The 17,841-nt window shown below is 44.6% G+C and overlaps 1 protein-coding gene across 1 annotated transcript in view; it reads left to right on the top strand.

Moving 5' to 3' along the window:
- The window catches only part of LOC146839607 (cathepsin S-like), a 50,058-nt gene that overhangs the window by 7,321 nt on the left and 24,896 nt on the right, over positions 1–17,841 (top strand). The window contains exons 2-4 of the mRNA XM_085651693.1: positions 4,232–4,335; positions 14,914–15,056; positions 17,340–17,522. Of these exons, the coding sequence (XP_085507819.1) occupies positions 4,233–4,335; positions 14,914–15,056; positions 17,340–17,522 (429 nt within the window). The 5' untranslated portion in view covers position 4,232. The remainder of the gene's footprint in view (positions 1–4,231; positions 4,336–14,913; positions 15,057–17,339; positions 17,523–17,841) is intronic.

Genomic DNA, 17,841 nt, shown 5'->3' with positions numbered 1-17,841 from the left:
CGCAGCACCTACCGAATGTATTTTCTGAATGTCTAACAGTATCCGGGCAGCAGCTGGATAATCTGAGGATTTTTAGTCACTGATTTAGTACTGTCTAAATGAAGCGAAGTGCCGTAATGAAGGCGAGACAGGATCAAGCCTTGAATCGCGATTCTACGGGATTCTTTTGGGAGCCAGTTCAGGACCTTTTTCAGGGCACTCAAGTCAAAACAGCTGCTAGCCACCTTCTTTGCTTGGGAGGCCATGGCCGGCTGATTGTTAACTAATTAGCAACTGTGGACCATGCGGAAATCAAGTCCTAGACATAACAGGCTAGTATCTACATAGGATCAGTGTACAACAAAAAATCAGTTAAAAATATTTCATTTTATTCATATAAAGTTAAAAAATCAGACATAAGCAGCAATAATGAAACATACATAGCATAACAGACAATACAACAATGTACACATTGACATAATCAATGTAAGCACAACCTTGAAACAGATAACTAACAATATCAAAGACTAAGGGGCATATCATCAAGGCGCCGCGATAAAATTATCGCCGCTTTAGCGTCCGCTTTCGGGCGAAAAGCGGCGATAATTCTATCGCACTATCAGCAAGGTCACACAATCGCGTGAATCCATGCCTCAGCGCCCTTTCCCTTAACGCCCAGCTTTGCATCTCTGGTGAGATGCAAAGTGGGCGTTCCTCCCCAAAATAACGTGAGGAATGTCGCTAACAGACATTTCTCCTATCAGTAAGCTGCTCGCTAACCTGCGTAGCGATAAGAAAAGTAGCGCTCACCGTGGTTATCGCTACTTTCCTTACGCCTGCTTTCAGTCTGACTTAGCCATTATATCCAATGGAAGGTGGATATAATGGCTAAGTCGGCCCTACCCTATTATCCAGCTATCGCCAAACATTGAGCAATTATCGCTGGATTTCCAGCGATAATCACACATTTGGCAGCTTGCACTTGGAATTTTTTCGCTTTGGATAAAAGTGTCGCTGATAGCGCGCTATCTCAGCGAAAAAATCCAGCGATAGCCGGCGATAATTATCCTTGCGATAAGCGCACTTAGTGATAATTATCGCCGCCCCTTGCTGATATGCCCCGATGTAATTATTCAAGTGGTGCAAACCAAGTGTGGCTGGACTTTGTAGGAGTTTGTTATTTTCTCCGGGTTCTCTGGATAGCTGATTGTCCAGGATCCTCCCTAGGCTTTTACTTCTGACTTTGGACTGGACATTCTCCTGGAGGAGATGGCCAGATGGTCTGATCCCAGAGCTTTGGTTTGTTCCCTAGTGCCAAAACCTCAGTTTTTTCGCCGTTCATCTTCAAGCAACTGGTTGCCATCCACTCAGACACCTTTTCTAAGCAGCTAAATCTCACAGAAATAGAGTCCATGTCTGGTGCCAGTGTGGCAATCCGCTGGGTATCATCCGCGTAAGATACCATCCTAAAACCAAATGGACAGATGATATTTGATAACAGGAGGACATACATTTTAAAAGGTGTAAGGCTCTGACGAGCCCTGAGGAACTCCACAGTACAGCTGACGCTGGACAACAGAAAACGGCCCACGCTACTCTGAAACTGCGTTTGTCCAAAATTGAGGCAAGCCACCTGAGGGCCTTTCTTGTGCAGAAGAATAGGGTAGGAAACCGTATCAAAGGCGGCACTGAGGTCCAGGAGGATCAGTGCCGCTGATCCACCCTGGTCCATGATCATTTTGAGATCCTCTGTGGCCCTCGAAAGAGCTGTTTCTGTGCTGCTAACAGCATGGGAACCTGTCTGGGTAGGAGGAACAATATTGTTGGTTTACAATTGATCTGAGATGTACCTATGGATTGTTTTTTCTAGAATTTTGCTAACGTCAGGCAGTAGGGAAATGGGTCTATAATTACCTTTCATCTCAGGATCTAAATTAGGTTTCTTAAGTAGTGAGCGGAGGATAGCGGGCTTCCATTCCTCTGGAACACTACAGTTCTTCAGGGAAAGATTATACAGGGCGGTCGGGGTGGTGAGCCTCACATTGCCCCCTCTCAGCAGAATGTCAATGAGCTGGGTCAGGCGGTGAGCCTGATTTAATTGAGGTTCCCACAGCCATTGCACCCTCTATGGGCAGTTGCTGGAAAGCAGACAGTACTGATTTGCTGTTGCTGGCTCCTAATCTGTAGTCTGCACTATCCGTATATTCTGGTGAGCCTGATAGATTGCCATAAATGGCCTTCGCTTTCCCTAGAAAGTGATGCAGAAGAGATTCACAGCGTTCTGTTGATGCGCGAGCCCCTGTTCCTGGCATATCATAATTTAGAAAGGGATTCACTGTTTTGTAAACCTCTCTTGAGGAGTTGAACGAATGCTGGATCCTATCTGTGAAATTATTCGCGGGGGCTCTCCAGATGGCTTGATGATATTTTCTTTAGAGATGCTTTATAGGTCTGTTTACTTATATCATCATATTTAACTCTATGTTTCCTTTTATACTTTTTACATTCTTTTTTGAGTGGCCTTAACTTTTGTGAGAACCAAGGGGTTTTCTCCAGAGGTGGCATTTTGTATTAGTTTTTAATGGTACTAGGTCATCCGGGTTCTTTGTGATCCAATTTTTTATTCCAGTGTATGACGTCGACACCCTTGTGTGTAACTGGTGGCCTCAGAGTGGCATTGGCTCTAGAAGTGAGGTACGGCATGGACTCGGGGCACGCTGAGCACGGGACCCGCGTCTGTCATAGTCTCAGCCGCTCAGGGCGTTCCATCAAACACACACAAGATAGTAGGACACATGTTTCTGAAGAATCTAAACCACTGACACCGCCTATGGGAAACATTCCATTCAATCGCTTTTTACCCGCTCTGCCACTCTAGGCTGAGGCATGACTTATTCAAATCAGTACAGACCCTGCCCCCCAGGGGATCAGTCAGAATAAGAGGCCTCTCTGTAGAATGTAGAATGGCACAGTCGATGAAAAATGATGGATTGGAATGATACCCCGATCAATTGCTAGTGGTTTACGCTGTTTAGATGGAAGCATTTATGCCATCGCGTTTAGTCTGATCTGCCCAGATGCACACTGCAAATGAACCCATATCAGGCACATGTCCTCTGACATGCTTCCTGCTCAGCATGGAGAACTGAAAGTGATGGCTGCAAGGCTTGAATGAGGTCTAGTCCCCGGCAGTCACTCAGGCCACATTTCAGCCTATCATATTCAGGAGCACATGGCCTGGCAGCTCAGGCTGCACTGTTCCCATTGGATGAGGGTCATGTCTGGTTTGCATATGGCATATGGCTGGGCGAAAGAGCAGTGGCTTGGGATGGTACCTCGAGCTATTACCAGCAGTTAGACTTATTGCAAGCATTCCTCCCATCACCTTTTGTTTTGTGTGTTTGATGCTCTTGATTCAAACATACACTGTCCAGAGCAATGACGTCAGAATACAAGTGAAAAGAAAGTCAAAGTGAAGCGAATGCTGATGAACCAGGGCACCGGGCACAGGGTAAGATCAGTCAGACGGGAGGAGGAGTTTGAGGCAGGGATGATAGAGCCTAGAATTACAAAACAAGCATTTGAAATGCAATAGAACTTGCACTTCTGCAACACCTATTGCATTGCATTAAAGAAAATGGGAGGGGAGGGGAGCATGGACAACGGGTGTGCGGGCAGGGGGAGGGGGGGAGAAGGGGGCAAGAAGACACCGACAAAGTGGTGCTCACAGTCTAAATAACACGTACCCTAATGAGTAACACTCGAAGTAAAGAGGCCAGTAGCCATGGAAGGGTACAAATGACGACATGGCCATGATAGGGAGGGACTAACAAGCCCCCTAATCAATCAGAAGGCAGCATTTACGAAAGACAATGAGACAAGATAATTAAAAACATAGGCGGAGAGTGGGCGGAGCTTCCACTGCATACTCCATTACTGCATGCCTCGCAAAGGGAGCAGAGCATGCACGCCGCCGCTATAGGCTAGACCTAAACAAGCACTTGTCATAACAACCTTAAACCACTTTTAAAAACTGCGTGCCATCTTTGTACTCTCCAATAAAGGCTTTCTTTCCTCCAAAGCACAGCATTCCAGTTTCTTTCTTAGCCTAAATTGGTAGTAAACACATGGGGTGCAAAAGACATGTTTAACATGGAAAATTCATTAGGTTATGTTACTTAGTTCATTAGCGAAGCACTGTGCTGCATGCACAGGAGATTGTATTCGTGTTTCACTCTCTTGTGTTTCACAGGATGCACACACAGAGGCTCGCGGCGCTGCTGGCATCACTGCTCTCCTGTGCTCTGGCGGCTGGATTCCTGGAAGCAGAATGGCAAACCTGGAAGGCGGATCACGGTACAACTCTTATTTTACAATAATTGTGCGCTGTGCAGAGGCGTGGCACCTGGAACTGCCCCCTCCACCACCACCAAACACACACAGACTGTGACACACCAAAAGGTGGTATGTTTGGAACATGTATGCATCAAGTGAATAATGAGGTGTTTTCTGAAAGCTGGTAGGCTGTGTTATGTATGTAAAAGGTGAGTATTGAGTTGTTTTCTGAAAGCTGGTAGGTTGGGCCAAGTATGTAACGGGTGAGTATTGACTTGTTTTCTGAAAGCTGGTAGGCTGTGTCATGTATGTATCAGGTGAGTATTGAGTTGTTTTCTGAAAACTGGTAGGCTGTGTCATGTATGTAAAAGGTGAGTATTGAGTTGTTTTCTGAAAGCTGGTAGGTTGGGCCATGTATCTAACAAGTGAGTATTGAGTTGTTTTCTGAATGCTGGTAGTCTGTGTCATGTATGCATCAGGTGAGTATTGAGTTGTTTTCTGAAAGCTGGTAGTCTGTGTCATGTATGCATCAGGTGAGCATTGAGATGTTTTCTGAAAGCTGGTAGGGTGGGCCATGTATGTAACGGGTGAGTATTGAGTTGTTTTCTGAATGCTGGTAGTCTGTGTCATGTATGCATCAGGTGAGTATTGAGATGTTTTCTGAAAGCTGGTAGGCTGTGTCATGTATGCATCAGGTGAGTATTGAGTTGTTTTCTGAAAGCTGGTAGGCTGTGTTATGTATGTAAAAGGTGAGTATTGAGTTGTTTTCTGAATGCTGGTAGTCTGTGTCATGTATGCATCAGGTGAGTATTGAGATGTTTTCTGAAAGCTGGTAGGGTGGGCCATGTATGTAACGGGTGAGTATTGAGTTGTTTTCTGAATGCTGGTAGTCTGTGTCATGTATGCATCAGGTGAGTATTGAGATGTTTTCTGAAAGCTGGTAGGCTGTGTCATGTATGCATCAGGTGAGTATTGAGTTGTTTTCTGAAAGCTGGTAGGCTGTGTCATGTATGTAAAAGGTGAGTATTGAGTTGTTTTCTGAATGCTGGTAGTCTGTGTCATGTATGCATCAGGTGAGTATTGAGTTCTTTTCTGAAAGCTGGTAGGCTGTGTCATGCGTGCATCAGGTGAGTATTGAGTTGTTTTCTGAAAGCTGGTAGGCTGGGCCCTGTATATATCAGGTGGGTATTGTATTGTTTTCTGACAGCAGATAAGCTGGGTCAGACATGTTACAGATGAGTATTGAGGTGTTTTCTGACAACTGGTAGGCTAGGTCAAATATGTAACACGTGAGCATTGAGGTGTTTTCTCGAAGTAGATAGGCTTGGTCATACATGTTACAGGTGAACATTGAGTTGCTTTCAGAAAGCTAGTAGGCTGTCTCATGTATGTAACAGGTGAGTATTTATTTGTTTTCTGAAAGCAGGTAGGGTGGGTCATGTATGTATCAGGTGAGTATTGATGTGTTTTCCGAAAGCAGGTAGGGTGGGCCATACATGTTATAGGTGAGCATTGAGTTGTTTTCTGAAGGCATATAGGTTGTGTCATACCAGTTACAGATGAGCATTGAGTTGTTTCCCGAAAGCAGATTGGCTCAGTCATGTATGTAACAGGTGAGTATTGAGTTATTTTTTGGAAGCAGATAGGCTCAGTCATGTATGTAAGAGGTGAGCATTGAGTTGTTTTCTGAAAGCTGGTAGACTGGCTCATGTATGTAACTGGTGAGTATTGAGTTACTTTTTGGAAGCAGATAGGCTGGCTCATATATGTTACAGATGAGCGTTGAGTTGTTTTCTGAAAGCAGATAGGCTCTGTCATGTATGTATGAGGTGAGCACTGAGTTGTTTTCTGAAGGCAGATAGGCTGCGTCATACATATCACAGATGAGCATTGAGTTGTTTTCCGAATGCAGGTATGCTGGGTCATGTATGTAAGAGGCGATCACTGAGTTGTTTTCTGAAAGCTGCCAGGCTACAACATGTATGTACCAGGCGAGTATTGTGGTACGTTCGAAACACTGGTAGGTTGTCTTGTTACAGAAAAAGGGTGAATTGTTTTTGAAGACTGATATTTTGGGTGTTTCGTGAGATTTTCAAGGGGTCTGTTGCCTGTCGTCAGGACAAGGTGTTATATCCGCGACTGATATTTCCGAGGGGTCTGTTCCGCGTTGTTAGGACACGGTGTTATATTCACCATGGATATTTCCGCTCTGTGGTGCTATAGTTTTGCCCTGAACGGCAGCATAATTACACAACATGGCATGATGACGTTACTTTGGGAATTTCGCATAAGTGTGACATGAAATTACAGGAATTTCACCAACGTATTTCAAATTTCGTCCAAGCTTATTCTGATCTTGTGGACCCTAAACTAAAGGCCGAATCGCTGAAAGAATGCATAATTATATTTCAGGATTCTGCATAATTTTGCATAGTGTGTGGAAACAGTGATTTTGCCCACCATTGTTATCACGTGTAGACCGCATCCTTCGATCAGGGCTATTTCTATAGATTGTCCAGTTTGTCCACATAGGCAGCCACCTCTGGTGCCAATAGTGAAAATGTCCCTCATGACCCTTTGAACAGGAGTAAATACAGCTACAACAAGCATTTGCAATGCAATAGGTTTCGCATTATAAAAGTTTGAGCTGTTGGCATTGCTAATAATAATGCAACACTAGAAGCTCCAAGATTCAGTAATGTGAGACCTATTGCATTCCAATTTATTTTTGAGTTGTTTTATTTTTATATAGCACAAACTTGAGTGAAAGATGTGTATTTATGTTGTATCGAGTACAGTGTAATTATGTGGCACAGATTGGTATTGTGTGGAGTGTATTTATGTTGCATTAAGTAGAGACTAATTACGTGGCGTGCAATTATGTAGTACTGAGTGGTATGTGGAGTGTATTTATGTTGTACTGAATACAGTGTAATTATGTGATGTGTAATTATGTGGTACTCAGTGGTATTATGTTGAGTGTAGTAATGTACTCTACTCAATGCAACTTAAATACACCCCTCATACCACTCAGTACCATACAATTACAAACCACATATTTACACACTAATCAATGCAACATAAATACTCTCCACATCATAACACTCAATACCACATAATTACACAACACATATTTACAACACACATTTACACTCTACTCGATACAACATGACTACGCTCAACATAATACCACTCAGAACCACATATGCTTGTTTCAAGGGTTGTGGCCAGTTTCAGATATCGTACTACAGTTAGTTTCACGTACTGTGATCAGTTTCAGGTATTGTGGATGATTTGAAGAACTGTGGTCTGTTTTATGTTGTGTAGTTAGTTTGAGGCAGTTAGGTGCTCCCTGCAAACTTTCGGTTACTAAATTCAAATCAATCACACAACAAAGAACATAACCTAAAAGAGACTAGAAGTATTGGCATTGTCAATGACTGTTGGCCGTATCAGGTAAATGAGTCAGAAAAATTATGATCTTTTCAATTTTAATTTTTTGCAAGGTTTTCATTCTGACAATAAGAAACGATGAATTTAATAGTACTGAGATCTGTGGAAGGCATATTTTTCTTCGTAGAGCGTCAGTCACTCCCGTTCTGTCATTAACAACAATGTACTCTGAAGTCTATCACTCGGTTAGACATGTACACCCTTTCCTCCCCTCATCTTTCTGAAATCCTCCCACTGAACAGGCAAGCGGGATGAAAACAATAGATGGTCTCCAAAAGGGGTGTGGCCTAAGATGCGTAAATAGGAATCCCTTGCAAGCGGTGTGGCCTGTGTAAGTAACAGTGTGGCTTAACATATGTAAAGTAAAATCCTGTGCTTTCCATAGTACCACCCCACCAGTATTTTGGTGCCTCACTTCAAGCTTCCGTCAAATACAGATCACACAGTAATGGATATGCATTGCCAGTGCTTGTTACCAGTAACAGATACATGTGTGACAACAATGATTTTGTTGTAATATTTTAACAGCTGTATACACCGCCTTCAGACACTTTCACATAAAACAGTAAATAGTTAGCACATGCGTGACCATCGCTCTGTGCACGCTGTAGAGAGGCCAGTGACCGCATGGGCTTGTAGCCAGACCTGCCGGCGGTCACTGTGAGAACCTCTCACTATCTTCAGCCCCAGCTCTCTTAGAAGCTCTCAGTAACTCCTGCCATGAAGCCCCACTCACTCCTGGAAATCACTGAGACACATACCGGTGCCTAAAGTAACACAACATATGGAAACAAGTTGAATTTGCAGCATCAATGGTTTAAACCTGGAAACACATCCATTATACCTGCAGTAACTGATCAAGCAGCAGCTGGCAAAACACTGCTACTTTGCCCACTTCCCCAAGATCTTGACCCTGCATGACCCTCCCCCCTACTCTTGCAGTTGCAACCCCTTGTGGGTTGCTCAGCTCCAAGCACTTTGAAGTCCCAATAATAGAATGCAGCATTCTCCAAAAACCATCAAGACACAAATAATAGAAAATAAAAAAAGCGTTCCCACTGGCAGGTGTAGTTTTGCTCTATTCACCCTGGTGCCAACCAAGAAAAGTTTGGGATGGCACTAGAAAGGTGCAAAGCTTTAGCCATACAATTTTTTTTTTTTTTTTAAAGCGCCTCATACCACACATCTGTGGTTCCAAGAACTATACATATGTGATTATGTTGTGTGTATTTGTGTGCCAATTACCAACATTTCTTTGGCAACAGAGTACAGATATTACTCATTTAATGGTACACAATACACAGCACCACACTGCAGGAACCCGAGAGGGTGGGGAGGTGCGTAGGGATTGGTGGGTGAAGGGCTGCAGCACTTATGGGCAGGTGGCAGGAACACGTAAGATTCACAAGCCATGGGCACAGCAGCAATCTTAATTTCACAATCCCGAACTAAGGAGACGTACTAAATAACGTACTTAATTTTGTGTTTTTCTCAACTCAGCAACTACTGTGATAGCAAGGGCGGTAGGCAGGGTGAAAAGAATGGTCTTTGAATGCTATTAAACGGCACATTTGGCAGACGGGAGTGCTTGAGGCGGGACCAGGACACACTACAACGCAGCTATATTTGTGATCTGCCGTTTGTCTTCTTTGGGAGCCACAGACAGCGCATCTTGTCTTTGTTCAGCTTTTTCAAACACGTTTTTAAATGCCAGGGTGAACTCCTTGCTGGTCGGCTGAACTTTTGTCTCAGAGAGCTGCTTCATATCACTTAATTTAGAGACCCACCCTCGCTCTCACCTCAAGCTCGGGACTATGTTATGTCACATGCTTTTTGTGAAGACTGGTCACAGTTCCACGTTGCCCTGTACAGTGCGTGCCACCTTAAGCCAGCCTTGCTCGTTGGTCAGTACACACTCTATAAGGTGGGCAGACTCCGATGTTGTGTGTGTTAATTTGGTGTAATCCGGGCGCCGATTCTGGTACAGGAATATGTCCCCCTAGGCCCCAGCTGTTAACTCCTTCCTCCAACACATCCGGCATGAAAATGAGCTGCAGAACCCGGAGAATAGGTATCGTTCCAGCAGCCCCTTCAATAATGTGAAATCAAACTAGAAGCCGCAGAATAAAATGACCTTTTAAAAATGAAGAGAAAAAAAATTAGAACAGCACTGGAATGTAATTTGGCCGCACAGCTTACATTCCTGCAGGCTGACCAAGGGACCGTGTAGTGGCTTGCGTTTCCGCCTGCTCTGGATGGCTTTGTGCTGTGGTGTTTAAAATCCTGCTCTGGCACCAATGTCTGCCCAGAGCACACCATGCTGACAGATAAGGTGGCCGTAAAGCGTGCGCCATAGACAAACACACGGGCAGGAACCAAATAAAACAAAGATACCATAGTTTTTTTTATTACGTTTTTTGTAACACACCTGTATACATACCTATTAGGATTTAGCAGTACGGGGTTTCTAATTCCAAATCCATCTTTTTTTACAAAATAGTACAGCCTGGTGGATGCAGGGATGTCTTAAAAACAACACACACAAACAAACAAATCAAATATAAAGAATTTAATGCAACTCACACATGCACAGCTGGAACTGGCTTGTGTTTGGGGGGAAGATTCGCGTAATGGTGTTGGTATCAAAGGCAACAAGCCCAACCGTGAAACAAATAAAGAGCAGCCTTCCTGGTCACTGGCCTCGCAGGCTGACAGGGTCGGATCTCACGGCGCTCGCGCTCTCTTCTTGACCTGCGAATGGTTTGTGCAAAGCAGCCTTGAGAAGCCGCTGGCAACCCCGCCGCTTTCTGGCCACACATGTTAACAGAGGTCGGAAACGCGGGAGTCTCGAGCCTCAGGCGCTTCCTTAACAGCCCGGGCGTTGCTCTTAATTAAAGAGTCTGTGTCTTTTTTTAGCTTCACGCTAGCTGGGTTTCATGAAACATGAAGCGTGGCGGCGGCCGTGAAGCCTGAATTCGTTTGGTGAGCGCGGAGACCAGTGCTTCAGATGGTGCAGGAAGCGTTGTCGGTCCTGGGTACAGAGCAGTCTTCAGTTACCAGGCCACAGCTGAAAAACAGATGGCACACTGCACTTCAATTAAAAGAAGTGCAAGCAGAGCGAACTAACACTGTAGTTAGGCGCCGCTGTATCGGGACTTCAAGGAAGTTAGCAAATGACCAACAGCCAACAGAAAGGGAGATAACAACAACACAACCACAACTAAGCCAATAGCAAGCGGAAAGACAGATTACATTAAATTTACCCCAACATACAGATTACTTTAGGTCTCGCTGAGACAGTGCATGCAGAGCATGCACTGCCAAGGCAAAACCTAAAAATGCCAAAGGGGAGAAGGAGTGCAACAAAAGCAACACGCCTAAATGCCCTTTCATGGCCCTAGCTATACACTTTGCAATTAGCCTTCACCTAAAGAATGTCACCAAAATTATTTTTCTGCCCAAGTTTACATATTCATTCTTCCCTGTTAGTCGCATCTGGCACGTTCAATGCAGTGCCAGGGTGGAAAACTGCACAACCCCCCATTCACCTTAGCAGAGTTTTTCTTGTCTGCAGATGGCACTCAGATGTCCAGATTCTGGAATGAAAGGAAGGAAGGAGCTACCTCATCACGACTAGTGACCTTGGAGTGGACGACCCATGGAAACGTTTCCAGATAACCCAGAACTTGTGTCCGCCCAGCTGAATGCCAATCTGTTGTTGCTTATTGCATGTTATGTGATAGTCATTCCCCTGGATCTACTTTTTCTTTCAGTTCTCTTTTTATGTACTTCACACTCCTCTGTATCCTCAATGTTACCTTCATTCTTCTCTGTACCTCTTGTACCTTCCATTGCCCTCTGTTTCCAATGTACTCCCATCCTGCCCTTTTATCTGTCATACTCTCCAGGGCCCTCTGTACCAAGCGGTGTCTTCAGTCCCATGCTGCTTTCTGTGTGGTCTCTTTACCTCTGGCCTTTGATGCTATGCCTGCTCCTGTGATGTTAATGTTCTCTCGTGCCACTGTGTCCTGAAATGTATCATCACTTTCTCCGTGCCCCTGACATGCCACCCATTTCCCTGTGTATTCTGAAGCACTCTCTGCATAAACCTTAATTGCACCATATTAGAGTTGCCCCTAAGATGCTGCTTGCATTGGGTATTTTTCCCTAGGAGGCCACCATACTTGAGAAATCTCTACCAGCTGACACTCAATCAACTGATAACTGCCCCTTCTTCAGAAGTTAATACAAGACCAAGGCTCAGATTTATTATAATTTGATGCAAGGCGGTTCAGCAACAACACTTGCTGCGCTGCCTCGCGTCAAAGAGAGAGAGAAGAAGGTGCCATACCTACTGAGATATTGCACATCATTTCCCCTCCCCTATTTCTGGTGCCAACACACATGCTTATGCCAGAGCTGCAAGAGTATGTGCATTCCTCAAAGCATAGGTTTTGCACACATGCAATGTTAGAGAAATGAGAAGCAATGAAAACATTTCCCTTCCGTACGCCTACCTCAAGGAGGCGTAAGGTCTTATCACAAATCTGTCAGCAAATGTTATAAGAAAGGGATTTGCACAGGGGTGGCCGGCATGGCTCGCGGGTGGCGAGGCGGGCATGGGGATTCGCACGGGGGGGTCGCTCATGGATTATAATACATTTAAAATAAACTTTCCTTGCCCCCGGCCGGGTCCTGAGTCTCTGCTCCTGCTCTCCTCGAGCACATTCAGGAACCAACAGGAAGCAGGCCCCACTAACCAATCAGAATGCTGCATTGTGATTGGTGAGCACCCAGGCTCCCCTGGCCAATCACCACACTGCAATGCAGCGTGGTGATTGGGTTTGAGCGTCCTGATTTGACACTCAACCAGAGAATGGGGGCCTGGGCTTGTTCCTAATGCAGGCTGTAATGCAGCCTGCATGGAGAATGGGAAAAGTGCGCATGACTGGTTTGGGCTGCCCAAGAGGGCCGACCAAACAGTCATTGCGCACTTAGGAGTGGGCAAGCCACTCCTCCACTGCCCTGCTTCTAGAGCAGAGTGGCCTCACCCACTCAACCACCAGCAAAGCAGCAGGAAGCAGCCTAAAAGGAAGATAACACAAAGTTCTTATCATTTAGGTTTCCGCTACTCAATGCTTAAAGCAGTGGGGCGACGCTCCTCTGCCATAGCGGAGGAACCGCTCCTGGATTTGCATAAAAACCCCTGGGTGGTTGCAAGGGAATGCCTATGTACCACCCATGAAACTCTTCCTTGAAGCAACGTAGTGCAAAGTACTGCACATCACAACTTTTTATTACCCTAGGCAACTTTTCAAGGCAAATCCTGGTTTGCATTGCATAGTAAATCCCACCGCAAAGCATTAGCAAATCTGGTCCCTAGTCACTTGTGCTATAGCTCCTCTTCCAGCAGCTATATCTTTCATCAAATGCCGCTGAACGCATTTGTACAATGGAAATAAAATATATCCACAAACATATAAGCGGTGACAATACATCAGAATCAATATTTAAGGCTGTAGTCAGAAGCTGGGTTTCAACTAAGAAAGCAATTTGCTTTGATCTATAGTAAGGTTAGTTCAGCTAACATGCTCAGAAGATAACTATACCTGGGAGCGCTTTCTCGTTGGCAAAAGGGGTGTGAAGCACCATTTATAAATGTCTTCCTGCTTCACAGCAAGTGCTTAGTGGAGTTGAGATGGAGTCATTTGTAACTGTGTAGCCCCGGATTCCTGGGCAAAACATCTCCTGCTTTAGCCTACCTGCCTTTTTCACCACCAGGAAATAATGAGAAAGCCCAATCACACTTGAAGGTGAGGAGAAGGGTCACACAGAGCTATCGGACAGTGGTTTATAGAGACTTCGTTCATAAATAACCAGCTGTGGTTAATCCGGTAAATCAGAGGAGCGTCGCCCCACTGCTCTGCAAGCAGTTTAAAAAGGAAAACGAAACTAATAATAACCAATGCTATTATCATTTTAGTGTTTTGTTCCTGCTTATGGACGGGGCTGGGTATGGTGAGCACACTCTATAGTTCGCATGACGGTTTGGCGGGCTGTCTTAGGCCGGCCAAACAGTCATGCGCAATTTGCATGTTCTCCAATGGCTGTAAGGCACAGCCTGGGTGGAGAACATGCACAGCCTCCCAGCCCCTCTCTGAGCACTGAATCATGGTGCTCAGACCAATCACAATGCTCCTGTAAGGCAGAGTCATGTTTGGCTAGGGGAGTCTGGGAGCCTGGGTGCTTCCTGGCTCCTGCAGTCGACCAAGGACCCGGAGAGGACCGAGAGGCGGTGGCCGGCAGCCCTGCAGGTGTTTTTTTAAAAACTTTTTAAATTTACCCCCCACCCTCTCCTAACTCCCCCCACCCCCCACCCCTGTTAAGTAGCAGCTGCCGCTGTAAATAACATAAGAACATAAGAACAGCGAGCGGTAAGGCAGTGGGGTCGTGGGGGGGGGCGGTATTTCAATGGACGATGACGAGGAAAAACTAGATATTTATTTAATATTCCCTCAGCATCATCTGTCAAAATACCCCCCACGTGGCTCCACCGCTTTTACCTGAATGGACAGCGGCTGCCTAAGAATATTAGTGACTACAAGGCAGTGTTTTCTGCACAATGGGCATCAATTTATAAAATAGGCAGAACTTTGAAAAGTGGGTGAAAAACCTGAAAAATGCCTTTAGACTTTGTCATCAATGGTTACATACCGTTTTTTATTTCTAGTGTTTTTGTTATTTTAAGACATTATTATTCTCAATGAGCCTGGTTACTGTGAAATTTACATCTCTTTGGTAAACCCTGGATAATCTTGTCTGTCCAGAGCATTGGCCAGCAGCCATTGGTGCACATAATGCAGTAGGCACCAAATGCGTCTAACAAGTGTGTGTTGTACCTGAGAGTTGGCTTGTTCCGTAGAGCTAGATTGTGGTGGTGGTTGGTGTCTATTGCAAATTCTTGTACGTTCATGGCTATCTGAGACTGCATATTTTACCTAATTAATTCCCATTTTAGCCAGCAGTTAGTTTTTCAAGTGCTCTGGAGGTGACACTGTGCAAATGTCTTCACTACCTAAATGTACATAAACTCAACTATTGAGGCCTTTACAGCTAAATTGATTACGTTTTAATCACACTTTGTAGAGAGGAAGTATGAGAGCAAAGAGGAAGAGGTGCTTCGCCGAGAAAGGTGGGAGGAGACCTGGAAGAAGGTCGCGGAGCACAACAAGCTGGCGGACCAAGGCAAGAAGAGCTACCGGATGGCCTTGAACCACTTTGCCGACCGGGTAAGATCAGCTTGCTTGAAGTATTCAATAGTAAATTTAGAGCCTTCAAAGGAGAGTTAACAGACAACGGGAAATAAATATATAAAAAGTCCTTCACAGTGAAGTGTCTGTTGGGGGACTAGTTCAGAAAAAAAGTGCCAAGTGCAAAGCTAGATAGTAATCGTAGATCTGCGGGCTTCTAGAGCGGTTTATATTTTAGCTGGATAGTAATCGTAGATCAGTGGATTTCTCTAGTGGTTTGTAATTTAGCTGGATAGTAAATTGAAGATCCGCAGATTTCTAAAGGGGTTTGTAATTTAGCTGGACAGAAATCGAAGCTCTGAGGATTTTTGGAGGGGTTTGTAATTTAGATGGATAGTAACCGAAGATCCACAGATATCTAGAGTGGTTAATAATTTAGCTGGATAATAATCGTAGATCCGTGGATTTCTCTAGCAATTTGTAATTTAGCTTGATTGTAAATTGAAGATCTGCAGATTTCTAGAGGGGTTTGCAATTTAGCTAGATAGTAATCAAAGATATGCTGAGTTCTATGGTGATTTATAATTTAGCTGGATAAAAATCAAAGATCTGAGGATTTCTAGAATGGTTTTTAATTTAGCTGGATAGTAATCGAAGATCAGTGGCTTTCTAAAGCGGGTTGCAATTTAGCTGGATAGTAATCGAAGATCAGTGGCTTTCTAGAGTGGGTTGCAATTTAGCTGGATTGTAATCGAAGATCTGCAGATTTCTAGAGGTTTTGTAACTATAGAGGGCAATTTTTCTCCACTGTGCTATCCATCTAGTGGGGGAAATACCACTGGTGGACGTTCTTTTAGATGTGGTAATTTCTACAGAAATATGAGGGTATTCTGTTATTGCCCAACTCTTATTAGACCCCAAGTATTTGTATTATATCGTTCATAGTTCTCTGAATAAGTTGCTTATGACGATGGAGAGGCATTTCATTTCATTCATGCGCCTAGTACTGGAGCAATGCTTACGTTAAGAGCTTAAGCAATAGATGGGCTGCCTGACACCCATCACCTTTGTCGTTAACTGTCTACATGCCTTGTCCATGTGGCCGCTCATGAGCACATCTGATATTCCAGAGGGATGATTTGAAAGGGGAAGATCCGGCCAAAACATTGTTCAGGCAAAACGTCGAGAATGATCTAGTCATTTTTTTGTACTTGTAAAGCTGAAGGTCAACACCTACCAGCCGCCATCTTTATCCCTCTCTGACAAATTCTAAGCGCAAAAAAGGCGCGTTATATAAGTTACTTTAGCAGCACACTTATCTCTATGTATAAAGAAACAAAGGTAAATGTCCATCTGCAATGCAATGTCTGACTAGAGCAACATAAGAATCTGTTTCAATTGCAAGCACTATGAGATGGAAAAGCTCCTGGGCGGGACAAAGGCCACCGAATCAGGAGAAGAAAGGTGGGATGGACAGTAAAGCAATCCAATCATGAGCAACGGCGACCCAAAGCACATTCTAAGGCACTCAGTATGAGTTGGCCAAGAAATACTGATATGTGCAGTTATTGCAATGCACATGTTGTAAAGATTTCAAAGTCAGAAGGAAAGGGCCTGGTGACTCCTCATGTGACTGCGCATGTGACTGCAGACAATCGAATGGTCAGTGCCTGCCCTGAGGAGGCACTAATTATCTCAAAGTGATAAAATCCATTCTGAAAAGCTTCAATATGTCCCTGCCTACACCACATTGCCCATCAATGCCCATGTGTAAAACCCAGCTTATGAAAATGAACATGTCCCTTACACTGCACTGGCTCAGTACATCCTGTGCAAAGAAGAAAAGGCATGGTCCAGTCATCTGGTTTCCTATCTGCATTTCCATCTATCATCTGCCTGTTCGATCTTCAGTCCATCCATGGAAAGACCCAACCTTCAATCCAACCGCCTATCCATCCATTCTGCTGCCAATCCATTCATCCATTCATCTGTCTGTGCATTCCATCCATCCACCCTTTAGTCCTACTATCCAGTCATCCAACCACCCGCCAGTCCATCAATACACCATTCACACATTTATCTGTTTGTTTCTCTCTGTGCATCTGTCCATCCACACTTCCACTTCTCTCTCCTTTTCTGTATATCATCGTTCCCTTTCTTTCACTTTTTATCTCACTGACTCCTTCCCTTCTATTCAGTTAATTTCTCCCTTCATTTCTTTCTCTGATTGTCTCTTTTATCCCCCCACACTCTGCCTCCTTCGCATCTTTCCCTTTCTCCCTCTCACTTACTCTGTCTTATCTTTGTTTTTGATTCTTGCAGACTTCATACGAGCTGAAATCCATGTCTTGCCTGAGAATTCCAGCAGTGAGGCAGCGCAGTACGTCGAAGTACAGTGGCGTGAGCTTGTCGTCACTGCCGCCGCAGGTGGACTGGCGGGACCAGAAATGCGTCACCGCCATCAAGGACCAAGGACGCTGCGGCTCCTGCTGGGCGTTTGCAGCGGTAGGTTTCTGGCCAGGACTGGCTTTCGGGTGGTGCGATGGGTGCCGCTCCACTGGGTGCTGATCTGGGAGGGGGGTGCTGACCTCTGGGGATGGGGGCACTGTGTTTAGCAATAACGTACAATTTAAAAGAACCAGCAGCAGAGTTCCTTGTGCCTCCAGATTTCAAGCAGCAATTAAAATGTCAAGATAACTTTTGTGATTAATATTCCTGCTATGGAGAGATCAGTTTGTTTTGACTCCCCATAAAGTAGCGCAGAGGGTTAATGTTCCTGCTGCAAAAAACAGATCTGTTTTTTATCTGGATAACAAATGAAATG

Source organism: Triturus cristatus, chromosome 4_1 (assembly GCF_964204655.1).
Source record: "Triturus cristatus chromosome 4_1, aTriCri1.1, whole genome shotgun sequence".
In the NCBI taxonomy this organism is placed as follows: Eukaryota; Metazoa; Chordata; class Amphibia; order Caudata; family Salamandridae; genus Triturus; species Triturus cristatus.
The sequence above is the reverse complement of the archived record's forward strand: the minus strand, read 5'-3'. Positions and strand labels throughout refer to the sequence as shown.